Source organism: Parus major, chromosome 4 (genome assembly GCF_001522545.3).
Source record: "Parus major isolate Abel chromosome 4, Parus_major1.1, whole genome shotgun sequence".
NCBI classification, from domain to species: domain Eukaryota; kingdom Metazoa; phylum Chordata; class Aves; order Passeriformes; family Paridae; genus Parus; species Parus major.
The window spans coordinates 20,601,868-20,629,017 of record NC_031771.1 but is presented as its reverse complement, the minus strand read 5'-3'; the positions used below and the strand labels follow the sequence as shown (position 1 = coordinate 20,629,017).

General features: G+C 37.1%; 1 protein-coding gene across 7 annotated transcripts in view; it reads right to left on the bottom strand.

The window, feature by feature from the left end:
- Nucleotides 1-27,150, bottom strand: part of BANK1 (B cell scaffold protein with ankyrin repeats 1) — a 133,718-nt gene that overhangs the window by 51,656 nt on the left and 54,912 nt on the right. For all 7 annotated transcript variants that reach the window (XM_033513641.1, XM_033513640.1, XM_033513646.1 and 4 more), the window contains exon 8: nt 24,833-25,029. In XM_033513641.1, the coding sequence (XP_033369532.1) occupies nt 24,833-25,029 (197 nt within the window). The remainder of the gene's footprint in view (nt 1-24,832; nt 25,030-27,150) is intronic.

The following is a 27,150-nucleotide window of genomic DNA, read 5'->3' as shown; positions in this document are numbered from 1 at the left end:
GGGGGTGAGGGAAGCAGTAAAAATTGCCCTGTTTTGTATGTGTGCATCTTGGTCCCAGGAAAGGCATGTGACCTGTTTATTGTACATGACTACATGATTCATACTAAATTGAAATGGATTTAGTTGTGGTGTCTGCTCCTAAAGGTATGATTAATTACACCAATACTAAGTCTGCAACATAACCTCCCCCAGAACTGGCCTCAAATAACAGGAAACAGAGACAGCTGGAGTGAGGCGTGAACTTTCCGCTGTCTGGTATAGTCAAACTCCAAGCAAAGCTTTTTCCTCATTCACACGGAACAACTTGTGTGCTGAGTAAAAGGGCATGAGCTCACATGGGCAGTCATCCCTGGAGCACAATCCCAAAGGTCTCTGCTCCGCACTTAGCATTTCTTCCTACAAAGTCTGCAGGAACCAAACACCTTTGCAAAGCAATGGTAGTTAAATTCCTTTCCACCAAATGCTAAACCTTTCATCATAGTCAGTTGCAAATGGACTGCTAAACCTAAGACCAGGTCTTTTCTTTTATAGCATTGGTTAAACTTGCACGAAAAAGATTATGCTCATGCATTTTTTCAGGATTACCAAACCATCTACGTAAACTATTGCAAATGATCAGAAAAAACCCTTTGTACTGACATCCTGAAGACACTTTGGAAATACACATAATGCAACAATAAAAGTGGCTACCATTCGTTATGCATTTCCAGCTGAAAACAATAAAATTCCAGAAATACATATTCAGTGGTAGTACATTACAATAACATGATTAAAACAAATTTCTTACACTATATTCTTGCTATGCTATCTTTGCATATACCTGAGCTATTGTATAGCTCAACTGATCAAATTTCTTTTTCTAAACTCATGTCTTAAATGTGGTGGCAATGAGCAATAAGAATGTGAGATGCAAGTCATCTCTGCATGTAAAAGTGCTAATAGTGGTAGGTGTTTTTCCCTGTTTCCTCATCTCTGCATTTTATAAAATGAGAAAACACTTCTCACACCATCAAGGCAAGCAAGGCATGCCACATGAACTTTCCTCTGTCACAACTGCTTAGATGTGCTGCGGCACTCCTCCAAGCAGCCAAGCACAAAGAGGCTTGTCAAAACAGCGATGACATCTTCAGACCTGGCTTCTAGGATTTACTTTGATGTAGAAAACTATCACTCTGCATGCCTTGAACAAATTAATTCACAACACTGACACTTCTTGTGTATTAAAAAGGTAGGTGCAATTATAATTTTTGGATAGGTCAGCATTGTTTCGCTAATTTATACCTTCTTTGCACAAGATCTAAAGATGATTTTTATTTTTTAATCTGTTTTTCTGGTGTCAATCCAAAATGGACTTGCTTTTCTTCTAAATATTGTACAGTAGAATTGCTTGTCAAGTATGTATAAAGCATGTAAACTGTATTTTTTAAAAAAGTATTCTCTTTTTTTCAGATTGTAACACCACAAAGCATTTACCATTCTACACAATAATAACAAGAAACAATTCTGAGAAAATCCACTATATAATCTTTGGAACATGTCATTAAGACTTTTTTTTGAACTTCTCAAGGCTTTATTCTTTTGTCTTTCAGATTCCAAGTAAGCCACAAAGCTGCAGTTTGCAAGCACCTGACAGGGGAAACTAGCTCCACTGAAAACTAAGACAGTATTTGGTGCTTATGTGGAAGAAGGATGTTGAATACCTCAGTCTTGAATACTTAAATCTTAAATCTTACCTGAAATATTTTGGTAGCCTAAGGGCTTGTAACAATTCAAATAAACCAACACCAGAAAAGATACTACTAGCTCACACTAAGCAGAGCAAATGCAGGATTGTGCTCATAACACACTCAGGGGTATCACAACAGGTTGGTTGTTTTCCACACAGCCTTCAGTAAGATTCTACAAACTTTCAACTTAGAAGATCTGTCACTTCTCATTAACATGCAAAGGCAATAACCTAAATAAAGAAGCTCCTCTATCAATGGAGAAATACCTCAAATTTATCACTACTTGTCCTATCTATCAGAGAGCTGTAGAACAGTCAGAGTGCTTGTCAAGTATGTTCACCTGCCACATCAACACTGAGAGCTTTCAAAAGATTACAAAGACAAGTACCAGTCAATATTCAACATATAGAACTATCAAGAAGCATGGCATTCACAGACCACTCACTGCTACCTAATGTATACAGGCCAAATCTATAAACATTAGGAAATCCAGCCAAATGGATGTGTGGTATTTGCAATGTTCTTGAATCAGTCCTTGACATAGACTATGGGAAAAGACCTAAAGTGTTCTGTGAATGGTTAAATTCTAAAGTTATGGTCAATCTGTTGAATTATGCCTAGAAGCTCCCCATTTTGTATTTTTGAAGAAAGCTCACAAAAGAAATATAAAAAAGATCAATGCATTCAAATGACAAGTGGTGAACTTATATTATGCATATTCATACTTTTTTTCTATATTTTTATAACATATACCTTGTTCTTATCTAGTATATTAGTAATTGCCATCCAAGACAAGAAACAGGATATAGGGGAGCAAAGGTCCAAGCTTAAAAGCCAAATCTCTACTTTTCTGATATGAAAGTATTCTTCTACAAACCAGTGATCTACTCTTTCAACTTTTTCTTCTTTTCATATCTTACTTTTAAGAAAACAGTAAAGTTCCAGTATTTGGGGTCCACTGGGCTTGCCAAAGTTGTTAACAGTCAACTTCATATTTTTACTCTTAGCAGTTCGCCAGTTCAGCTGATGCAAAAAGGAAAAAAGGGGACTAAAGAAAGAATGGGAAACTTAAAAAACTAAATTAACGTAACCAAACCCTAATCTGTATATAGAACTATGACATATTGAGATTTCAGTGGTCAGTGAACAGGAACTGGAGGCATTATCATTTTCTGGCAGCCAGCTTATTGTTCCATGTTTCTGCATAAAAATCAGTGTCCACAAGCCTTCCAAACATATGGAAGAGAAAATAAAACTCAAGCCTGATATTGAATTCCCAATGGTATCTAAGTGAAATGTATCACCCTGAAATCTAACTCATGCCCTTCTGATTTGGAGAATATTACTTTCAATATGTTAAAGCGCACTAATATAACTGATATAAGGTTTGCCAGATGCAATAAAATTCTGCAATCATCATATCATCATTTTGTGAAGCAGAAAGTAGTTTTGGGTTATTCTGAAAGACAAAAGATAACACTAGCAAGCTGCATTCACTCCCTTGGCCAAATGCAAAAGTTTTTAAACATGCTTAAAATGTTGTTCTCTTACCCAATTTATCAATTGATGCTTTAAATTCTCTTAAGTCTACTACTCTTTGACAGATGGCAGTTCAGTGTTGTTTTTTCTTTATGTGCTAGCTGGAGGTAATGTGAGACTGTTTATTCAATTGCTTTATAACACCAAGTAAACTCTGAACAGCAACTACATCGGTGTCTTAATTTAATCACATCCATCCAGACATGAATGGGAACAGACAAGCACACAAGTGCCTTTCAGGTGAAGAGCTTCACTTGGAGTTCTTCAGTGAAGAACCCTTGTAATGAAATTTAACCAAGTCATTATTGGAATAATTAATGGGCATCATCTGTCCAAACAACTCTCTAGCTAAGTCATCTAAGTATGGTCTTAGAGGAGAAGCATGTTCCTCTGAGCACGCTAGTCCATCCACACCAATTTTGACACCATTGATTTTTTTCTTTTGTATCATTGCATAATTAGCAATAATGCTGTGCTTGGATGAATCACACTCTTCTGGCATGTGTATAAGACACTGCATGTATCAGAACTGCTTCCCAGTTACTTCTCCCCACCCATAAACTGCATTAAACCTTCCACTTTCTCTTTTTGTTCAGTAAAAAAACCATAGAGGCTAAGTTCCATGTATTTGTATTTATCCCTACTTCTCTAATAATCCTCCCCAATCATTTTTAGGCAGAAACGAGTGTGCAATTGTGGACCATCTCTAAGTAAATAAAGACTCCAAAGCCTCTTAGAGTACAGAAATTTCAGAAAGGTACAGAGATTCACTGTCAAGCGCATCAAAACAGGACAAAAGTCCTTTTCTACCTGAACAGTAAGAATCTCAATGAAATGAGTAGAAAATAAACCATTAATGTTAACATATATTTCTGCAAATCTCTCATCATGGACAAGAACTCTAGAGCCTTAAATGCTGTCACAGACTAGAAACATTATTCTGCTCTTGAATCCATGAGTCCATACAGGGTGATTTCTTCAGTTCAGCGCTGCCTCCTGTCTTTCCCTACAATTCTTCTATATGACTGCATTTTCCCTCTCCGTCAAGTTATTAGGCAAACAATGTTCTGAAAAGCTGCTCTATATATACAATCTTATATAAATAAAAATTAATGACAGCATCCCAATATAGCATTTCTTGTAACCTCTTTAAGTGTTTTCATGGTTCCGTGGTGGAAGAGTTGTAGACTTTTTTTTTAACATTTAAAAAACATCCAGTGCATGTCTCATAGAGACAGTAAATGATCAGCTGAGGCTGTTTTATTTGTTTGTTTAGCTGTGAGAGAGAAACTGTGTGGATTTTTCTCTCTATTCTGCCTGTAAACTGGAGATCAGAAGTCTATCATCAAAAAGATCATGCTTTGGCCCTTCCATTGAGATGTTCAACAAAGACATCAAGTAACTGAACTGGTGACAGCATTCTGTAGAAGTAATACAAAGAACAAAAGCTAAATTAAATTCTAGCTGCCACCTTTCTGCTGACCTGAATATCTAATCTAGACAGATGGCACTGCAGGTAGAAACCATTTAGCTTCATACCACAAACACAAATTTTTACATAAATCTACTTAACATGAAGTAAATCACTGAGGAATTTATTCTTTGTACAAAAGCACTCCTTTTCCTTCTAGTTTAATTAGGCAGGGAAATTAAATACTGTGCAAAGCAGGCAATTACTCCCCTACAGTAGTGTAAAAGGATGTCATGAACACAGAACAGCTTAAGCCCTTGGGTAATGGACAGCCAACCTCTATTAAAAGAAAGGAGTTGGTTAGCATCTCAAAAAGCAGAAATAGCTCCCACATTTGCTGGACTACATCCTCCTGGTGATATACATGTTATTCTAGTATCATTTGTCCACCCCCATCTCTGCTGCTGTCAGCACCGATGATGAGTGCCCAGCACTGTGCTGTACTGCTTAGCTAGAACAGAGATTTGAGCTGCTGCTGTCCATCATCTTTTCCCTCTCCACCTACAAACTCAAAAGGAAAGAAACTCCCTGCCAGCATCCATTTTCAGACTTCAGAGGAATGAAATCTGAAAATATCCAAAGCAGCTATGGTGATTCTTTCTGGCCTGCCTTTTGTCTTCTGTATCTTCCAGCTTCAGAGGATTTTCTTTCTGCCACAGCTGGGAGTTACTCAGTCCTCTATGGGACTCAGAAGGTGAGAAAGGGAATAAATACACTGTGTCATAAAACTCCATGTGACAGATGCACTTGAAACCTTAACCAAGCCAGCAACATTTTGGTAAAGGCCTGAGCTGTAGCCAGGCCAAGAACTCCTCTAGTTTCAATCTCTTCTCTGAGAACACATAAAAGAGTGACAACTGTGACCATCAATACACAGGAGCTTGGAACACTGACCATGCATGTAACACAAGAATAGGAGGTGACTTTTCCAAGAACCATTTATCAAGGAGCACAGGAAGCTGTGTGTTACAAGGAGTCTCATGCACACCTTTCCCATTGCATGTAATCCTGTCTGCAAGTCAATGAGTTTATCCCAAATGAGCTGTCCTTGAGCTCTCCCTGCTAGGCAGCCATGGCTGCATGGTGATGATGTCCTCTTGAACTGGGACACCTCTCTAATTTGTTCCTAGGGACAGAGATCTTTTACCTGTGGCAGATTAGTGCTAAGTGACCAATATCATACATAACCTTGTAGTATAGTAACTTTTATTTGTGCCTTGGTAGTTTTGAATCACTGTTCAAATGATTGTGCTGTGCAGTAAAAGTCAACCTTGCCATTGAGCTGCACTCCTATGACATTATATTAAAACCACTTTTGCTAATACCTCTGACTGTGATGCTTTCAGCAATTTAAATCACCTCTATGCAACACCTCAATCCTCTCATTCTACCTGCAGGCCTTATGGAAAGTACTGTTCTAGCACAGGTATTCCTGTAAGACACAATTGAAAATAGAGGAAGTAGATTGCCTTAATCCTGGGGGCCATACAAGTTCCAGAGCTGAAAGGTCAGCACATCAGCATTAGTACAAGATGAATAAACAATGGAGGGTACTTATATCATGAACTCTGCCTGTTCTGAACTTCAAATATGTACTCAGGTTTTACAGTCCTACAAAAAAAAAACCCCTCCACAGCATAACCATTAAGTTACTGCCTTATGTGAACATTGTCTGTGATTTATATCCACTGGGTGAGGTCTCCTCCTCCACATCGGGGTACATTGCATTTATTTCCCAGAAAATTGCATCGTCTGTAAACTGGAAGATTGCCTGCACACTCCTCAAGATCCTCAATGCATTGTCCAAACTGAGTAGCCCACAATCCCATGGCCAGAGGACCCATGTGGAATCCTCTGCCTTAGTGTTTCCTCCAAAGTTCAGGAGAACCATGCTGTAGCCTAAAGGTTGTGTGGCTTTGAACGACATTGTATCTGATTCCAAACACTGGAGAATATCCAACTTCTCATCCCTATACTCCTGAGTCTAATGTCATTAAAGCAGGCTTTTTGCAGGAAACAGATTCTCTAGTCTTATCTTTTGGCATTCTTGTAGCAAAGGGGAGTAAAGTGGGGTGCAACCCATCTCTCTAGCTCTGTGCATGGCTACCGACACTACTGTAACCAATACAGAGCAAACATGACACAAGCTGGCCCACTCAGCCATGTATACAGAATATTTGTGATAAAACCCTAGATATATCTGTATGAGCAGGTCCAGTTTAATGAGATGAGACATGAATAAAGAGGATAAGATTTTGGCTGCACCCCAATACTCTGTTATATATTATGGAAGTTTTCTTTTCAAACTGGGACTTCTGCAGAGTTTAGAGGAAACTGCGTCACTATTCAGATAACTTCTGACTCAGGTCAGCAAATTCCCCATCTCCAAATGAGAAATAACTCCAGCTAGTGTTGAAAGATTCTGCAAAATCCTTTTTCTTCTAAAAATTGGAGAAATGTGATAATTCCTCTTCTTTACTAAAACAACAAAAAGAAGAATTCAGAAAATGGCAACCTTTTAGCCTGTCAGATGGAATGAAAAGAACTGTATTACTGGCATTGGTTCTACAATTAGGATCAAATTAATCAATACTTGAGTCACAAAAAGCAGACAATTCTTTTCAGTAAGTGATAACAAAATAAAAATTAAAATAATTACAAGTGGCTTGAACAAAGTTCTGTGAAATCAGCACTAAGGCTAAAAGGCAAAATGACAATACCTTCTGCTCTGAAAAAGTTTTAATATTAATTTTCCCCTACTTTCCTATTATTTAAAAAAAATAGGGGTAGGGGAAGGCAAATCCTTGTTGGTAAAAAACAACAGATGTCTTCTGCCATCTATCAAATCAAATTAAATCTATGCTCTAAAGTGCAATTCAGCCATGAGTACTGAGTTTCTGTCATACACATCTCTCAAACAAGCATGCTTTAGACATTGTGAGAAAACCATTTCTCACATACATAAGCCATCTGAACATATTTGGATCAGTTCAGACTGTGCTGCTAGAACTGAAATCACCAGTATTGTAAAATCTGGAAACACCTGCTTAGAAAACACCATCAAATCCTGTAAAATCATATTCTTCCTCAGCAGTATTTTAACAGCATCAGATATTTTTTAGCTGAAGCTATCTTCAAAATCACATCTAATACAGCAATTTAAGAACGTATAAGCACATGGAGAATCTTAAATAAGGAAACCAGGTCCTAATCAGTAAGAGTACTTAAAAAAAAATGTCAAATAACTTAAAAATTAGAACACCTTCATGTTCTCTGAGAGCTCTCTTATTCCTTACAAGTTCACCATCATCTTTGCATTGGCTTTACTGAAGCCGTGCATTGTTTTGCTCACAGTTTATGACAAATAAATTGGGAAAAAAAGCCCCAATGAATAAATATACAACACCTGGGAGTGAAGTTGTTCAACTAGAAATTATTAAAGCATCTAGAGAACAACGTTTTGTTAGATATTGTTATACAGCAGAGAGAAGCAATAGGGCTTTATAGAGAAGACACTCCTTACCAGCTTGTTTGCCTTGGATGTAATCTCTTATATGGGTGTAGATGAGAGTCACTACTAAAATCTCCATAACAAATAATGCTGGTGACTCCATAACGGGATAGTTCACTCTCTGAAAGCCTTACTCTGCTTGCATCAAGTCCTAGCTATTTCTGGTGTTCCAGCATTTTCTGAAAAGTTTCACAGAAAGGAAAAAAGGAAAAAACACAAAACACTTCATGAACAGTAGAATTTTTTATACCTAAATACTGATTTTCTATTTTCAGAAATATAGCTGTAGCAGGTTTGTATGTCTAACATTTCAGCTCCCTTAAAAACTACTTTATAAAGAGGAAGTTCACTACTAGTACATAGGCCCTTCTGGAAAAGCTAAAACTAATTCTTCATAACTGAGAAATCGGTAAAATTTTCTAATGGTAGGCAGATCTCCTACATACAATAGGCTAAAGACAGACTAACTCCAGGAGTAAGGGAAATGAAACTAAAGGAAATATCCAAGGGATTAATTTGATGAATAATAAAGCATAAGGATAATACATTATCACCATCACTAATGTTGGAGCATATTACCAATGATTTGGCATAATATGGTGCTATATTAATTAAAATTATTGTGGGTTCAGAACTAAAACCCAGTAATTCTGACTGTTAGGCTAAAACCCAATAATTTGAATTTAAATTCACATCTGCCAAGCTTCTTTTTCTCTCAGCCTCCTCAATTCTGAACCATTAAGTGATGTAGCTATTTCCCCAAGCAATTGAATCAGCGACAGCTAGTATGTATTCTTCTTCTCATCAGATTCTGCAGAACCTCCTGTGTGATTTAGTTCCATTTCTAGTGCCAAGAGTCTTAATAATCTCACACGAAAAGTATGACTCATCTCTGTTCGTGAAATGAGTAACCCAGAACAGACTGGGGAATCCCAACCCCCAAATATGGATTAGCAAACATCAGATTAGCGAATTCAGACAGGCACTGGTCTCTAGACTGGATTAAAAATACACATATTAGCATGCAAAAATGGAGCCAGAAGGAATCTTCTGCATGAGCCCCAGCAGTTACAATACTAACAGATTCCATGATATTACTCTGAAATCTTCAGTAAATGTATAGTAGTCTAAATTTCCAAACTGCTGCAGTATAAAAAAATCACAAATTCAGTTCTACAATTTATCAGTATCAAAAGAGGGTGGTAAAAGTTCTGCTGGCCTACCCACAGGCAGTCTTAAATTTCTCTCAATTTTTGAATGCTGGCCCTTTCCTGTGATCCCAGACAAGAAAGGTCTTCTGAGCATACAGTACAACATAATAGAACCTGGTCTGGACAGCTGGGCCCAGATCTATAGCAAACCGTTCCTCCCTCACACTGAAGCAGGAAAAGAACAGGAAGACTCCTCTCTCGATTGCTCCATTGGTAGGAGACGTGGCAGGTCCACTATATCAGAAATTAAAACCATAATGCTCCTTGAAGTCAAAACCCCTTTCTCATCCTGCATCACCAGAGAGGGGCTCCTGCATCAGTTACAAATCTTCAGCTCCTACTGCAAGAATCCCTGCCAAACTTAATTTGTCTGTTTAGTATGAAATGTATAAATGATACAGCAACAGTTACTGAAACAGCTGTGACTGAATCATCAGCTACAGTAAACACCATTTAGAAAGCCCCTATCAAAACATCTTGATAATACTGCAAGATTTGGGAACTGCAAACACAGAAATAGACTTGCACAATCTGCTGCTCTCTGGATCCTTCAAAACCATCCTGAGAAAGAGAGGTGGGGCAAAGCAGAAAAAGTGGCAGGGAAAGGAACTCCTTTCCTTTGCCTTACTTTTCCCCACATAGACAACTAATTGTAGAATGGAGATTGGAGAGTGATAACCTCTTCTCAAATTCCTCATATGCAATCTGACCTCTCAAAAACCCCTGCCTTCTCACTGCTTACTTGACAACACACCAGCCACTTCTTCTCCAGTTTTGAGAAAAACAGCCTACAGTTTCTTATGAAAACAAGTGGCGAGGTAACATGTGCAAATCAACTCTGGACATGACTCAGAAGCCAAAAAAAGTGCAAACCTTTCTCTACTATGTTTTATTGGTCACAGCGGTACAAAAACAAAGGAGGAGCCCTGTCACACTGTTTCCACCAGATGCAAAATATAGCTTCCAGGACTAATTTTGTTCGGCAGTGCTTCCTTCTGATATTTTTATATAGATTGCCACTGTTTGTCATCACCTAGATCTAGCTATTCTTTGCTTTAGATAAATACATAGCAAATTACAGAATATATAATGAATCATCTAATTGTAAGCAGATAACACAGCTCAGTTGTCACTGAAGTTTCTCTGTTCCCATAATAAAGTTGTGAATTTTGTGACTGTACACTTAACATAATTAATCTAAAAAATGTTTTCAAACCATCACTGTAATACTCAGTGAAATTCATAGAATGAGAATTCTGTAGGTCCTTAAACCACTTACATGTCCACAGACTTTGTGGCAGGGAAAAGCACAAAGAGAAACTGCGCCAGGCAAAACACACCAAAACAAACACAAAAGTCTATCTAGACTTCTTAAGCTTCAAAATAAATTTTACTTCTGCAAAAACAGTTTTTACTTCCTCAGCCCTTTACACTTAGAAGTCTGAAACGTTTCATTTATCTGAGCCCACCTGCATTGGTATCCTTTCTAAATATATTTGATCTTCAAACAGAGGCTTACATAAGTAATTTTAGCTATATTCATTTCTAGCTGTCCATCTCCAGTCTACTACTAGATTTACAGCAAGACTAAGATTTGGAAACATCTAAGAAATACTGGTTGTTAAACAATGTCTTCCTGTCTGCCAGCCTTTAATACTGCATATTTGCCTAAAGTGCATAGAATTAATTTTATACGTTGACATGTAAGTGCTCAGGTTTTTTTAAAGGACATGTACAGGGTATACACATACAGACAAAAGAACACTTTGCACTTCCATCTACAACATGCCAGAGATAATTTCTTGAGGATATTATGTTTATTTAGCTAAGTGAGGATATGAAGATACAGAAGTTTAATCACAAGATCTGTATGTAGAACAGTTGCTGTTTGCTGTTTAGAGAATAAGGTATTTTACTCAGAAGATCAGTGTGATCAAAAAAGTACATCTACAACAGGAAACAAAAATTTCTTGTAAAAAGGCTACTTTTCCCATGAACCCACAAGAAAGACACACTTGAATTTTAATTCTGAATTTAGCAGTCATGTCTCCTTTGCTATGAAGCTGATTAATCTTTCCAGTAATTTTCTTGAAAAATACATTGATTCGCACGGAGACTGCATTCAGTTGCAAAATTTCTGACAACATCCACACTAGCATACAAAACCAGAACAAAATGCTCTTATCCCTCTTTGTCCATCACTATTAACTGCAGAACCCCTCCTTTTTTTTTTTCTCTCCCCTTTTCTAGGCTAGTTTCATTGTTTTCCCAGAGCATTGTCTGCTTTTCTTTCCATAGACAGACAGACACATTATGTGTCATACAAACAGATTCCTTCTCTTCAGAAATAATGCTCTAACTTGCATTACCCTCCAATTAGGTAACTGCCTAGGTCAAATACCCTGTGTTCAAAAAACTATCAGGGTCTCTGTGATGTGAACATCAAATCTCTGGCTGCCTTGATAATCCTCAAAGTGTGGCAAACAGGCAGAAATATAGTTCTTGGAGCAGATCACAGAAAATGTCAGGCGAAGCTATGCTCCAGCCAATGCTCAAGCCATTTCTTCTATTCCTCTTTTTGTGTGCTAATAAACAATATACGCAGTATCAGACAGGGTAACTCATCATTTCAAAAGAGCAGATTTCCTGTCTTTTTTCCAGACCTAGAAGCTATTTCAGGGGTAGTTTCTAAGGGTATTATCATTTAGATGTACTGTGGACCCCACTGAGGGCATTAAGTGGAGGTTACAAAGGGGAAGAGAGAGATAAGTCGGGACCCATATCTCAAGTTAAAAGAGACTCTTCTGATGTAAAGGTGTAAAACATTTCTCTGTGTGGAATAAGAACATACAAGGTTGAACAACAGCTCTGTCGTGTTCCAATTCCACCACTCAGCACTACTAAGTCAGAGAAAATTAACAGTAAAATAAAATAGCTTTACATGTTAACATATCTACATGTCATGCATAATCAATACAACAGCATCTTATACAAACACCATCATTTTATTAGGACACATAATTTAGTTAGCAATAACCAAAAAACTCACATGCACAAAAGATCTATGCATACATACAACAAAAGTTCCAGACTTCTACTCCCTTTATTTTTCTCAAGTCCTAGAAAACACCATCCCATTACTTCTGTGTAGAAAATAAAATCTAACAGCCCCAAAGGTGCTCGTCCTTTTCGTAATAATACTTTTAATTCTTAGTAACACTCCAATCAAGAGAAAAATTAACATAATTTTGACTGAGGCAAGGAGTGACAAAGAAGAAATGACAGTGAAAGCACCACAGATTTATTGAGGGCTTGGAAGTATGGAACAAAGTCATAGTAAAATGCAGCAGTTGGAAATAAATTGATAAACTGAATAGATATTTCAAATAATTTTTAAAAATTTACAATGAAAATAGCAACTAGGTCTAACAAAAAAATAACTCAGTTACTTTGATAACTTTGTATTCAGCTGGGGGTTTGATTCTTTATCTACTAAGTCTCCTTGGACAGAATCATCTACTTGCTCAGCCCAAAGAACATAAGCTCACAGGCAAACTGTAGCACTGTCACTTGCCAAAATGATAAAGGAATTGAGTAGATGCTCACAAATCCATCACTATCCCATTAACAGATAAAGTATCAGCAATCTTGGTGGGAAAGATAAAAGAAACAAAATGATCAATTACTAACCTAAATTTTATATACAAAACTTCTGTGAAATAGAATTGGTTGATTGTATAGAAATCAGTGAGTATTGGATTTCTGCAATGATTGCTCCTCCCGTGGGTCCTGGCACAGCCCATGGATTAGTGTCACATCTGCATTTTGCCTTATGCTCAGCACTGTACTATATACTTTGCAAATAATCTTAGGACTCTGAACTAATCATTCCCTCCCTTTGTTTGTTTGTTTTTACTTACTCCAGCCCTTGTCATATAAAAGGGTTAGGGAAAGAAGTTTTTTCTGAAGATGGCTAGAAGAACTTTTCTGAAGGAGATTTTCTCCTTTTCAAAGTTTTAGTGGCATATATTGAACCTGTGATAGTTCAGAGGTCTAATACTCCATTTGCTGAGTAGTCTCAAAGACTGAATAGGTCTCCCACACTGCAAAGCACAGTGCAAAACTAAGCTGAAATAGAGGCTGGTTTAAAGATGCCCAACACATTAACAATTTTTTTTTACCAACTTCCAATGCACGAAGTTCAAGTAATTGTAAAAAGACAGAAGGGGACTGATAAAAAACAAAACGTTCTTCAAGAGTCACTCTGAGAAAAAATTTAGCTTTTTCACATAATTGGGCTCTCAACAAAATATCATATTACCCAGAATTATATCTATTAAAGACTTCTCCCAGAACATAAAGACTTTTCCTGGACAATATTTAGGTCCCTTCCATTTCAAATTAACCAACCTCACTCAGCCATGATGTCCAATCATCATGTACAGACTGAAAAATGTTAAGAGGATCCACCAACACAAAAGAGACACAATTTTGTATTCCTGCAAATGCTATTCAAAAGATGCATATCACTATTATTATTTTGAGTATTGTTGGTATTGGTTTTTTTTCGGTAGAATAACGTTCTTATGGATGATGTTAAAATAAATACTATCCTTATGTTAATGGGAAAAACCTACAATGAAACTGCATCTCACTCCTAATCCACAGCATATCAAAAAAGGTGATTATAATGAGAAACAGATATAGAGAATATGACTTTTTATTGAGGCAGGTATGTTACATCCTCATGGTTCTGCTCTGTGTCAGAGATGGGCTGAGATAGGAGTAACAGAGAGACAGATCCAGACTCAGAGGCTTAAAAATACACAGGAGACACTTCTCTGACATTCGTTACTCTCAGTAGCTATAGACAGCAAAATTGTGGAATAACACATGTTAAATTTATGATTCAAATAATTTGTCTATATCTTTCTTCTGTGCCCAAACATAATATATGATTTTAATGGGTCAGGGGCAACAATTTTGTTTGATTTCTGAACTTAGATTTCCAGTCATTTCTGCATACCATTAAATGTTTCAGGAACAGAGAGTGTCTAATCTGTCTAATTTGTATATTTACCAAATAAACTTCTAACTTTAATCTTAAAATATTAGTATGCTCTGAGAGCATGCAATACTTAAAAGAGATGGGAGCTGGCGTAAAAATTAAGTTTATAGTTCATCAATTAACCATTAATGTACAGGACGACAAACACAGGCAGATTTTTGTAATGTGAGATAATTCTAGTTGCAATTCATAATATCACATTTTAATGCACAAAGTTTCATGTATCTGAGCTCTAGGAAAGATCACCATATACTTTTACATATAAACTACACTGATATGTGGATATTATATCCAAAGCAGCACTCAAAGGATAACACAAAGAACATCTTTAGAATTACAGTGTTTTTCTAAAAACAGAATTGCAAATGTTATGAGCCAAAGACTAGAATAACTTTGTTAAATCACACTATTGACGCCAATTTAGGTATAGGAATGTTCATATATATTTCCTCTCAATGCTGAGATCAAAAATTGAAGACATCAATAACCATGGAAATATTTACTCTCCAGCTCACTCAGGGGCCATTCTAAACCACATTTCTATCCTCTATACTGTCATGTTATGAGCTTGGTACAGTACCAATAGAATCAATAACATTGATAAGACCATTACAACAATCTGTGTACTAATCTAACACAAAGCTTCCTCCAATCAGAAAAATCTGTGGATTAATCTACAGTTACTATCTAAACAAATAAGCAGTATTCAATTAACATTTCAATGTTAACTGAACTGTAATGAACACAATGCAGTTCCAATGTACTCTATATGCAAACTTGCTTCTTTGTTGTTTTATTTACTAAAAACCTGGTAGGAAATACAATCTTCCTTTCTGCATTACGATGGTGCATTTAATATGCAAAAAAAGAAAGAGAAAAGAAAAAGAAAGAGAAGTTAAAAATAAAAGCCCTAGTCTTTAATTAATAAACTAAATAAATGATATGAACAGTTGTCACTGATCATGACTGCTTTCAAAATTCTGAAATTATGTGTTCTGGATTTTCCAGAATAATGTTTTTATCTTGTTCTGTATGTGCATGATTAACTCAGCCGTGCACCTGGGTCTCTCTTGTTTAACTGTTATGAAGAGAAGAAAGAATTCTATAAAATTCACCAGCTTTTACAGTTAAAACTTCATTGATTGTGTCGTCAGTGATGACAGGTGTCCCTGAGACACAGTGACCACAATTGACTGCAGATCTATATACCTGTACTAGATTTTGTCACCTTTAAACCTCTTTTCCTTGCAACACAAGACTATAATTAATTTGGAAGGCACCTTGCAGTAATATAAAGTCTCCATGGAAACTTTTGTTCAATCCTTTGACCCATTTATGTAAGACAGTAAAGGCTATTAACTGGCAGCATTTTTTAAAAATGCATCTAATTAAAAAGGATCTTTGAAGGTTTGATTGAGTGATCCAATTAGGAGTCAAACTTACTCTGTTACTTCCATGGTGGCACAGATCCTCATTTCCGTTTTCCTCAGTAGCCCAAGGGGGACTTGCTAGTGTCTTCCATATGGCAGGAGCCATCTCTGCCTACTTTTATTCTGGAGATTCTTAGAAAATTGTATTTATTAACAGCAGATGAACTCAGTTGGAAGGAATTCAGAAGGCCCCAGGTGGCCAACTCCAGGTCCTAAGCAGTTCTCTAATATTTCAAGGATGGCTCCCAGGTCATGTCCCAAGGCTAAACAGGAACAGCAAAATAATCTGAAATTTTAGGAGCAAGTAAAATCGTGCCAACATGGCTCTGAAGGTTGGCAGCATCAGAGAGTGCCAAGATCCAGTTATGTGCCTCACATTCACAGTGAGAACTGTGGGGAGCCTTTAACAACTGCCCAAGAACAGCTCCCAAATCTCTGATGTGTGAGGATGAAGATTGTGGCATATGGCTTGTGGGGTTGAGGAGGTCTGCCCATGTCTGCTACATACGCAGCATAAATTTCAACCACAGTGATTGTGATGGTTATTTAACACATATTATAAAACAATCTATTATAGCAGTTATGTTGGCTTTCTCCCCATAAAAGCAGACATCATTATGTCAACTTCTGCATGCTCTCTTGAGTTTGGTAGGTGTGAGAACTCAGAAAATATTTTTAAGTTCTCATCAAATGAAGAAAAGAAAATAATTATTACTAGACACCCTATAGTTCTGGCAATGAAATACTAAATCATTGTAAAACATATGAGGACAGGAAGAATTGAAAGCAAAATAAAGAGTGTACCTTCTGTTCAGGGTCCTCAGACAGAGTTAAAAATTGAGTCTTTGGAGGGCTGTGTTACATGGAACTAACACTATGCAGGGCAGAAATGGATTTTCTTAAGTAGTTTCCACATAATGGGCTTGGTAGTTTGAGAAATGCCTTTCCCTAATGGTCATCCTATTGATGTAGTGCCCAAAGACAATTCTTCTAATTAAGCAATAAATTAGAGCTGTAGCAAAGCCTGGTAATGCACTATTAGATCTGTGCAGAGCACTGAAACTTCAGACTTCTAAGGACTCAGCAAACCTCTTACCTAACTTATTAATTCTTGCTTCTCCACCTGGTTTTTCTTAGGGCTCTTAGACCAAAACACTTCTCTCAGACCTCACAATATCACTCAAAATAGAAGTAGTTTTGGCTCACAGATTATAATTACAACAATAGTTTTATCAGCTCCTTACCTCTCCTACTCTTCCTTCATTTTCCCCCATGAAGTTGAAAGAGCTTTATTACTGTTTTTTTTTTTCTCTGTGGTGGTCTTTTTTTTATTTGTATTTTTTTTTAATTCTGGTTTTTTTACCTTCTGAGGGGCTGGAGAAAAGCACTGCTGATGCACTATCTTTTGTTGTGCTCAATAACTTGTAAGATATGACAATGTTTGATTCCTCACAGATCACTGGGAGGCAACCAAAGGACATGTTCCAGGTAATCAGGCTGGCAGCACGTGCTACGTGAAGGTAAACCGGCTTCTTGACAGCCATGCACATACCTTCAAATTCAACTGACAGAGGCAAGATCTAAAACTTGCTTTTAGACTTTCCATTGAAATGCCCCAGTAATCCTTCCTTCTGCAGTAAACTGGCTAGCAGATAATTTTATAAAACTTCACTTTTTTCTTTGCATTGAAAGGGCTTCTGAGATGTCTGTATTCAAGGAAGAAGAACTCTACACTTAATAATACACTTAGTGATAACATCAGTATAGGAAAGTTGACTGAAAGGTGAAAGGAACATTTGTTAAAATGGGAAACTGTGGGGTATTCTCTCCTTGGGAATATTTCTTGCTTTACTTCATGGAACTGGTTTGTAATTTGGGTAAAAGATTTATGCCCTCACAAGGAAAACACACTACATAGTGACTAGAAGTTCTCAACATCCACAAAAATCTCTAGCCTTTTACAAGCTTCCTATGCTTCTAGCTTCAGCAGTTTCTAAACAAGCTGAATAGAAAAATGACACCTTATACTCAACATTATTCAACATATACTTGGTATTTCATGTCCAATTTGGTCACTTGCCATGACAGAGGCTAGGCAGAAGCAGCTCATTTTCTAACACATTCAAGCTGGTGCAGAGTCTTTATCTACTTCAACTTATTCATATCCACATGTATTTGTAGACAGAGAGGCCAGATTTGATGTAGGCGTGCCATTGATTTCTACAACAGCTTAATGTGGTCACTAATTTCCTCTCTCCTATAAATTATTGCATATGCATTTTTCATTAACATAAACAGCTTAGCCAAATGTTTCTTTAAATGTTCAAACAAATTCAGAGCTTAATAATGCAGGTAAATTATAAGAATGGTTCTTTTCAGCCTACAGAGTTCTTCTGAGAAATGGGACACTCCCCATCCCACCTTCCCAAGTGGTCCCTTAGCCATGTATATTTCCTGATGTCACACCAACAAACAATCAGAAAAATCTCTATTTTAGCTTTTACACTCCTAAATACATTTAAGAACTGAGGTATCATCATGTAAACCTTTTTCCTTTTTGCATTTTCCTTCCTTCTAATTCACAAGCATTTTGCTTGAAATTCCATTAGTATTAAGGTTTCCATTAAAAATTGTAAAAGCTTTTACAAGTAGTGAATTGCAAAAAACTGACTTCCACTGTGTCACCACTATAGTTGCAGAATATCAAAAAATGAGATAAAATACCCATCAATTCTTTGGAAGAAACATTCTCATTCATTCTAAATTACACAGAAAATGCAATAGGCCTCTTGTACAAAAGTAAAGTTTCCAAATCTGCAGTTCCACTTATCATTCTTTTTGCAAGAAGGCTGCACTCAATTGTATAGTTATTGACAGGTGATGTAATCAGAGTTAAGGTGTGAGGTTCTAGCCTGAATAAAAGTCAATACAGAAACTTAAAAAATGTGTGTAGTAGTGTAACAGCTGGGTTTTCAAAATGAAAAATCTAGCCTTTCCTCCTCAAAGCCAAAATTTTCTGTGCTCAGTCTGTACCTTATCTCTCCAATAAAGCATAAATTGCCTGACCTCAAAAGGCAGTATATGCCAGCAAGTTTTTATTACAGGGAGCACATCCCTCTGAGAACACATGAAAAAGAAAAGTGGGAAATCTTGTCACCTAGTAAAATAAATCCCCAAATATTAAACATAAAACACCAAGACCTGATCATAGGAAGCCTCTCTTGAAGAATTTGATTTGTGAATATCCACTCACTAAAGAGTAACAAAGAATACAGTCAGTCACTTATTCATTTCAGCTAGGTAACTTCCAGTGTACCAAAAATGCATGTAATTGACACTTCTGGGCACTTAAATATTGTGTCAAGAATTAAATCCCAGCAGACTTCACCAAGGACTCACTGGTGGATTAGAAGGAATTTAAGAAACCAGATTAATCCTCTGTCACATAGTCTACCAGATATTTGAATGCAATGAGTTATGGGCCAGTTCAATACTGCAATAGCATTTCAAGTAATAAAAGAAATATTGTCAGCAATCAGATTCATTTAAGATTTGTCATCTTTCTACACATGGTCCTTCCCCAGCAGAGAATTAATAGCCCAGGGAGATATTGCAAACAGATATAAAAATCTGTTTCTTGCTGAGGAGTTCTGACACATTATATAGCTTTTTACAGAGACACATAGCTAAAAACAAATGGAAGAATGATACTTCTGGGGTTCAGAAAGCACTGATCCCAGATGAGCTTCAAGAACTCCCTAGCAAGTTATAAGAATCCTTGTTGAAGGGATTCCTGCAGTCTAAAGATTTCCTGACATGTGGCAATAGTAGCTACAAAGCCAAGTAAGATTCTTTTCATATAAAGCAACTGAGACAAAAACTACCCTCCATATCCACAATACCCTGGTTTTGTAAACTATTTTCTATTTCATCAAGCTGAAGATGCTTCAAGAGATTCTGCATTCTGGTTCAACGTGCACTTCAAAGTAAGAGATGAAAGGGGAGAGGTATACAATGATGAATTACTTCTCAACCTACATTTCTGCCCTTCCTTTAAGTTTGCTATGATTTATAGAAATACAGTTTGGCATTTCAGGAAGAAAAATTTCTTTCCTCCCTCCCTTGCTATCTAAAACATATATCATCCATAAAACAGGCTCTGAGTGAAAATTACGACCAGCTGTAAGAGTGTGTTTCTCTCTCTGCTACTGAGGGAATTTCTAACAGCAGTGAGCTCAGTAACTGAGGATCTAGACTTTACAGGATGCACCTCAGAAGTGTTAGAGCTGCTGTAACTCTCCCTTCTGGAAAGAAAACAAGCTTCTTCTGAACAGCCATGCAGGGCAATGTCAAACTACACCATTCTAAAGGAATTTCCAGTAGTATGTACATAATTAAATACCTATTATATTTTCAATAGCTGCCTAAGGGGTGCCTCAAGCAGGCAGACAGAAAATTAATTTAAACAAAAAATCCAGACAGAGCTTTGCTAGTGACAGAGGAAGAAGATTATTCTATAAGCCACCTGTTTTGCTGCAGATTGTTACAGACCTGGCGACAGGGCAGGTTAAAAAAAGGTCAATTAACCTTTTCTGCCTTAGAATTCTGGTAACCAATTCTGAAATGTCAGAAGGTATTTTAAAAATAAAAATTAATTTGTGCTGTCTCAAATGTGTGGTGACAACATGAAACGATATTTCAATTTTTATATTTAAATAACATCTATGCCACGCCTAGGAGTCTGCTTTATAAGCTGAAGCCAGCAATCAGAAAGTATTTGCATTAACCAACCAATAAAACACTTCCTGAATTGTGGTTTTTTTAGAACCTGTGATGTATACCACAGTGGTACACAGTAATCTTCCTGGCTATGACACATTCAGCTACACAGCTCTTATTAAAAGAAAGGAGAAAATAGAAACCCAAAGTGCTGGAACAAAGAATTACACCTATGCCAAAGCACAAATGGCTAAACAGGCTACCAGTGTGACCTCCAATTTTAAATGGTCAGGTCAAAAATCGAATTTCTCCCCTCCTTACTCACCTAGATGAGAGATTTCTAAGTGTTATTTGTAAAATCTTCCTTTGTGTGCTGGATAAGAACATTTTCAGTTATTTCTTTATAATCTGGAGGTAGAATTATTACATAGACTTAGGAAGCCTCAGCTGGTGGCAGGAAGAACAAGCTTGTGTCAAAGCAGCTTTCAGAGAGCATATGCAGAGGACAAACATCTGAAATAGAGCCCTGATATCCCAGAAAACTACTGCCACTTAGCAAGGTCCTACCTCTCAGTACTGGAACACCTGACTGCAGATATGTTTGACCTGTGGCTAATGGAAAGCATTTCCTACTGGCATTTGAGCCATCAGCTGGATCAACTGAGCCTCAAAGGCTTAAACACAAGGACTGCTGCCTGTATTCCTACTGAATGTCTCTTACTAGTTTGAAATAGATGCAATTTGGCCTATAAGCAATTGTGGAAAACATTCAAATATTTGAAGGTATAGAGGAATAAAAATCAAAAGACTAACAATTCAGGATATTATTGCAGAATGTTAAGTGATGTCCCTCTTTTATGCTACAGAAGAAGGATTACTTTATCTAAACTATAATGAAACATGCAGAAATTAGAAATGAATGCCCATTGAGTTGGCTTTGTGCTAAAACACAAAAAAAATACAACTTGCTTAAAAAACTGCTGCACATTTGAAACGAGTTTCATTATAATCCCCACTGAAGACTCTTTTAGACACAGTTTCACCACTTTAATACAAGTCATTCAAGTACTGTAGTGTTCCCTCACCAGAGCAGACATTTTCAAGGAGGGCTTGAAATGCAGGAATTCTGACAGACAAGGCAGACACTACCATGGTGGAAGCACAGATATATACAGGATCCTAATGGGTGTGAGGTTTTAGCATTTGACAACTCTGCTCTGCACTTAACATTAGTACTAAGAGCAGAAAAATCTCTTCTGCCTGTGTTCATACAGCTGAGGAGCATGCCTCGTTATGTGGGATCCTTCCCTTGTGCTTTGCTTTGACACATCAGGAGATCAGCTCCCACCACAGCAACCAGGCACTCCAGATCTGTCTTCTGTGGCTGTAACACTCCCCACATCGACACTGTCAGTTTTAAAGGGAAAGAAGTTTTCCCTTTAAACAGAGACAGGGTACTTGTGCCATTCAGATGACTCTGCCAGCCAACTCCCATGGCTCACCTTTGCCAACAGAGCCCTGAGCACCTTTCCATTAAGCCTGCTGGACAGGGAAGCTGGAGGGCCTTACCAACAAAGCAGCAGCAACTAAAAGCCCTGAGCTCTGATCTGCTCAGCAGAGACCAAAAAGAGCTGTGCAGCCCTGCACAGCCCACAGGGCTCAAAGGTAGAAATAGTAGCTGAGTTGTTCCCACTTCATCTTTTGATGCTCTCTCTCTCTAATCATCTCAGGGAATTCTTACTCCCCTAAGAATTCTCCAGCTCAAAATGACACTTTTGTGTTTATTTTGGTTTTTCTGCAGCAAGTGAAATACATTTTGCAGGATTTTGGCAAAATCAAATGTATGTTTTAATGCATACATTTTTCTGGAACCCTACTGCTCTTTAAGACAGAAGCAATGATTTACTATGTGTATTTTGGGGCCATTCCTTAAAGGAACAACCAAATACAATAAACACTTTTAAAACAGTGAGAGGTATGCCAAATGCAAAAGTACTTCTTTTGTAATAATAAGTAATGTCAACACTACAGCTGTAATGGGAAGTTCCAGGAACATGGTTAAACTAAACTCTTCTTGGCTCAGAGCCATGCAAATATTTCTTTTCCACATTCCCATCAATTACAGAGGTACAGTAAGTGTTTTTGTGCTTAAGTGCACTATTACAGGGGACACAAATAAGTCATTTTTCTTGCAGTGGTTGAAGCTAACATTTCTATAAGATCATATTACACATTTGGCAGACTTGAGGCAAGCTACATTTTTACTTGTGTTGCATTAGTAAGCCACACCATTTGAATCACCTGAAAACAGGCAGTACAACTGCATGTCCTATCCAAACTACACACATTTACAGTGTCCATGAGTAGTTTTCACTTCAATACTGGTACAAGTATTCATGCTTGGGAAAGCAGAGAACAATTATTGTTAATTGTTTACATGCAATAACAATAGCAGGTGTGTACTATGAGATAATTTTTAATCAAAAATTACATTGTAGAGCTCAGTTGCCATTTTAAATACATGTTTTAGACTGACAAATTTATACTTAGACTTTATTAGGGCAATCAATGTTATTAATGAATAAAAACCAACCAGAGATAAGCACATACTATTTAGAGTGAAATAAATCACCCTCACAAGCACTGCCTCCCATCACTGACAAAATCTATTAAAGTGTGAAAAGACTGTAGAATTGCAATGTCCTCTCTGTGTGTCAGCTTAGTCTGCCTGTACCATTAATGCTTGTCTTCCCTTGAGGAAGCCCCAAACCAGAAAAAAACAAGATTACCCATTTTCTGAAGCTTCCAGTTCCACGTGGAGTACGTGCCAAAGACACAACAGGAATTGAGTGTCTACAATGCTAGTGTAAAAAATAAATGTCTTACGGAATTAATCATTATTATTAAACATAAAAAATTATCAATGGAAACCATGTTTCCAAATTGGTTTTTCATCCATGTTTCAACCCTTCAGCTCATATGACCATCTTAGAAAACAAATCAAGGTACTTCACCAAGAGTTAAGTATCACCTTATTCATATTTTGCCTGTTCTTACCAATCCTTCACATACAACTTTACTGGGAATATCTGACCATACAAAGACAACACCTAGCCAGATACATAGATGAGGGAGGTTAGGGAATACAGTTTCATTCTCTTCAAGCCAAACTGGTAAAAAAAAGAACTGAAAAGCCTGACCTTACACATCAGACTGCAACTGGCAGGAGATTTCTGACCAGTGCAAGGATGACTGTGGGGCAGCTACAGAAGTTAAAAATTCTTAAATGTGCAATTACTAACATGGTGATCCAGGAAGACAGCATAGTTTTACGGACAGCTTCATGCTGGAGGGTAAAAATGAACATATTTTCTTGAGTTAAATTTCATCTCAATTGCAGTATCAAAAATTGTAGAATTATCATAACTGTATGTATTACTGTACATGTATTTTTGTAAGCACTAAAAGAGTTGAAATAGGTTAAAGCTCTCAAATGTCACTGTAGTATATTGCTTTTTTACTAGAATTCTGTTATGTTTTATTTGCAATAATTTTCATGGTAGAACTATGCAGACACCCTTATTTTACTATTACATTTCATGTAATGGAAAGGAAACTATTGCACCAAACCCCTCCTGCATAGCTAGCTGAAGAAATATTTACTCAATCTAAAGGTGATAAAATTTACCCTTCCTTCAGAGTGGCTTGAACAACCAAGGCATGAAAACAACTCTTATTTGAATGGTGAAGAACAGCAGTGCTGAGAGAGTTCATAGTCCCTTTTAAAGTGACCTTTAAAGAAGTCTTTATTTCATACTCTAGACAGTTGGTCTAGACTACCTATGGTATAACCATTGTTTGGGTGCTGAAAGCACCAATCTAACAAGGCCACATTAGGTACTTCTGGTTCACTGTTCTCCTTTCCATTACATGCCTAAAATTTGAGCAGTGCAAAAGCTCTGATCTTCACCAGCAGTGCACAAAGAAAGTGGCTGTACCCCATTTTGACCCCTCTTTCTGAGACAGGAATACAAAAGTATTTTCAGACACAAGGACTGCGGCATATTAGTCACTACAAGAAGTGACACTATGGGATCCCAGCAGTACATCTTAGCTCCCTAGTTGTAGATGACATAAGGAAAGCACATGGACTTACTGACAATTCTTTGATTAATTTTCTTAATTCCTTGTGCCCATGCTTCTTTGCAATACTTTCTGGATCATCTCCATATTTATTGGTTATTTTGCAAGCCTGTGTGGCCTCAGGGCAGCAGAGTAGACATGTTGCAAGCTTCTTCAAACCAAATCTGGCTGCACAGTGAAGCAGAGTAGGAAATTCTTCCAAATGGCTATCTGTATAATGGAAACAAAGTCTTAAGAAACAGAAGTTCTGCTTTTATAGAACACCTCCTATAAATGTCTTTTGAATATTTGTGCTGTGGAATCACAGTTATCAACCCCTAGTATTGAACTAACATCCAAATAATTATTTTTTCAATTAACAGTTTTACAGTGCCTATATGTATATCAATAAAGGAGCCTTTGCTGTAACTGAGAAATCTCATTTTTATCCTGACAGAGGGATTTTAAAGCGCTTCAGTTCTATTGAGAAATAAACTTTCTTGCAAAGGGCAGAAAATTCTACATCCAAGACATGCTTTTGCTTAGATAGAATATTTTCTAGTGGGGCATTTTTACAGGTTTATGATGCTATATTTTGATATTAAAAATAATTTCTGAAAATTCACAGAACTACCAGACACTTGGAAAAATTTGATTACCCCTGTAATGACAAATCAGAGAATTTAAATATGAAAAGTTTTTAGGGTTTATCTGAAATAACATTATATTAATTTCTATCCAAAACCTTTTTTACATTGGAGAACTGGGACATTCAGTTTATCATTTCAGTATCTTCCTGTATTTAAGCTCTATGACTGACCACAAGTTACATACAACAACAATCAAACAGGCAACAATAAAGAAAAACAGTTCAAGCATAAAAAATACTTCTCTCTGCATTCATGCTCTACTTTCTGATTACTTGTGGCTTGCTGTGCATAATGGTCTATAAATTAACATGCAGTGTATCTCTTCTCCAAGCATGCATCCAGCTTGCCTCAGGCGCCATCAACAATAGGTTTTGCACCCTGAGGGTCTTTCCTACCCAGCACATGAAGGAATCTCCTCCCTAGTTTGCTTTGAGCCCGGCTTCTGCTAGGGTTTAACTCAGGGTCCCTAATTCATCTTATTCTCCATCACTGCCTGCTCTCTATGCAATTCCAGTCATTTATTCATTCCCATAATTTCTTTCTTGAAGAGCTCCAGACTCTTTGGGCCTACAGAGAATCAACTCCACCATACACATTGCTCTCTCCTCAACCTTTTCCACCTTTACTGTAACTATTTTGAGATAACAGGAGAAGAGCTGCATGAGACACTCAACTTTGGGGTGAGCCATGTAATTCATGCATTGCTACAATTATGTCCTGTTCTGTTCTCAATTCCTTTGCTAATAATTCCTAGTGTTTCATTAGCTTTTTGATCTGCTGCCTAGCAACAAGTTGATGTTATCATGGAACTGCATGGTCTTATTCCTCAGCACTAATAGCCTGCTCAAATCCTCTCATTTTGGATGACACCATAGGACTGATTTCTTTCACTTACACCACTTTGGTTTTACCTGTAATGAATATCATCTGATATTTTACTGCATAATCACTAAACCTCTCATTCCCCACCCCCCATTAGCCTTTTTCCTTACTACCCCAAACTCTTCATATCACTAGCAAAAGAAGATTTTTCCCAATTACCTGCCTCGTGGTTTTGGTCAGTTATTCATCCATACCTAGTCAGTTATTAACTTAACTAGGTTCATTGACTCTTTAATAAAACCTACATGAAACTCAAAGTCAGATTTCACATTGCAGAAGACTTATTTTATTAACACTTCTATTAGTTTGTCCTGCAGTGATAACATCTTAACCTGCTTCTAGGTCACACGTTTGCCTGAGAAACTGGGTTTTGACATCAACTCCTGGTTTGGCCACACCTCCTAGTACTCAAAAATGAAATATTGCATTGTTAGAAATCCAGATATTTTACTTTAAAATTTCCTCAGAGCCCTTAAAGAATGCTAGCTAGTCCAGGTAATTTTTTTGTGTTCAATCTGCCAGCTTTTGCAATAACTTCATGATCCCTTTAACACCAGTCTATTTTCACGTCTTCCATCCAGGACTACAGCTTAGGAATTTACACAGTTTCTTATATCTTTCTTGAGTTTTATTTTATATACCTGTCATCAGTTGTCCTACAGGTCAGCCAGCACATTTTCAGCCCATAGTGTGCTGGAAGAAATTATGACTCCTTTTGGAAAGCTCTTAGCTGCCAGTCTTTAACAAACTTTCTGATTTTTACATTCTTCTGAATAGTGAAATTTGGCTCAGCAGTGGTGAATTTGTGTACCCTGCCTGC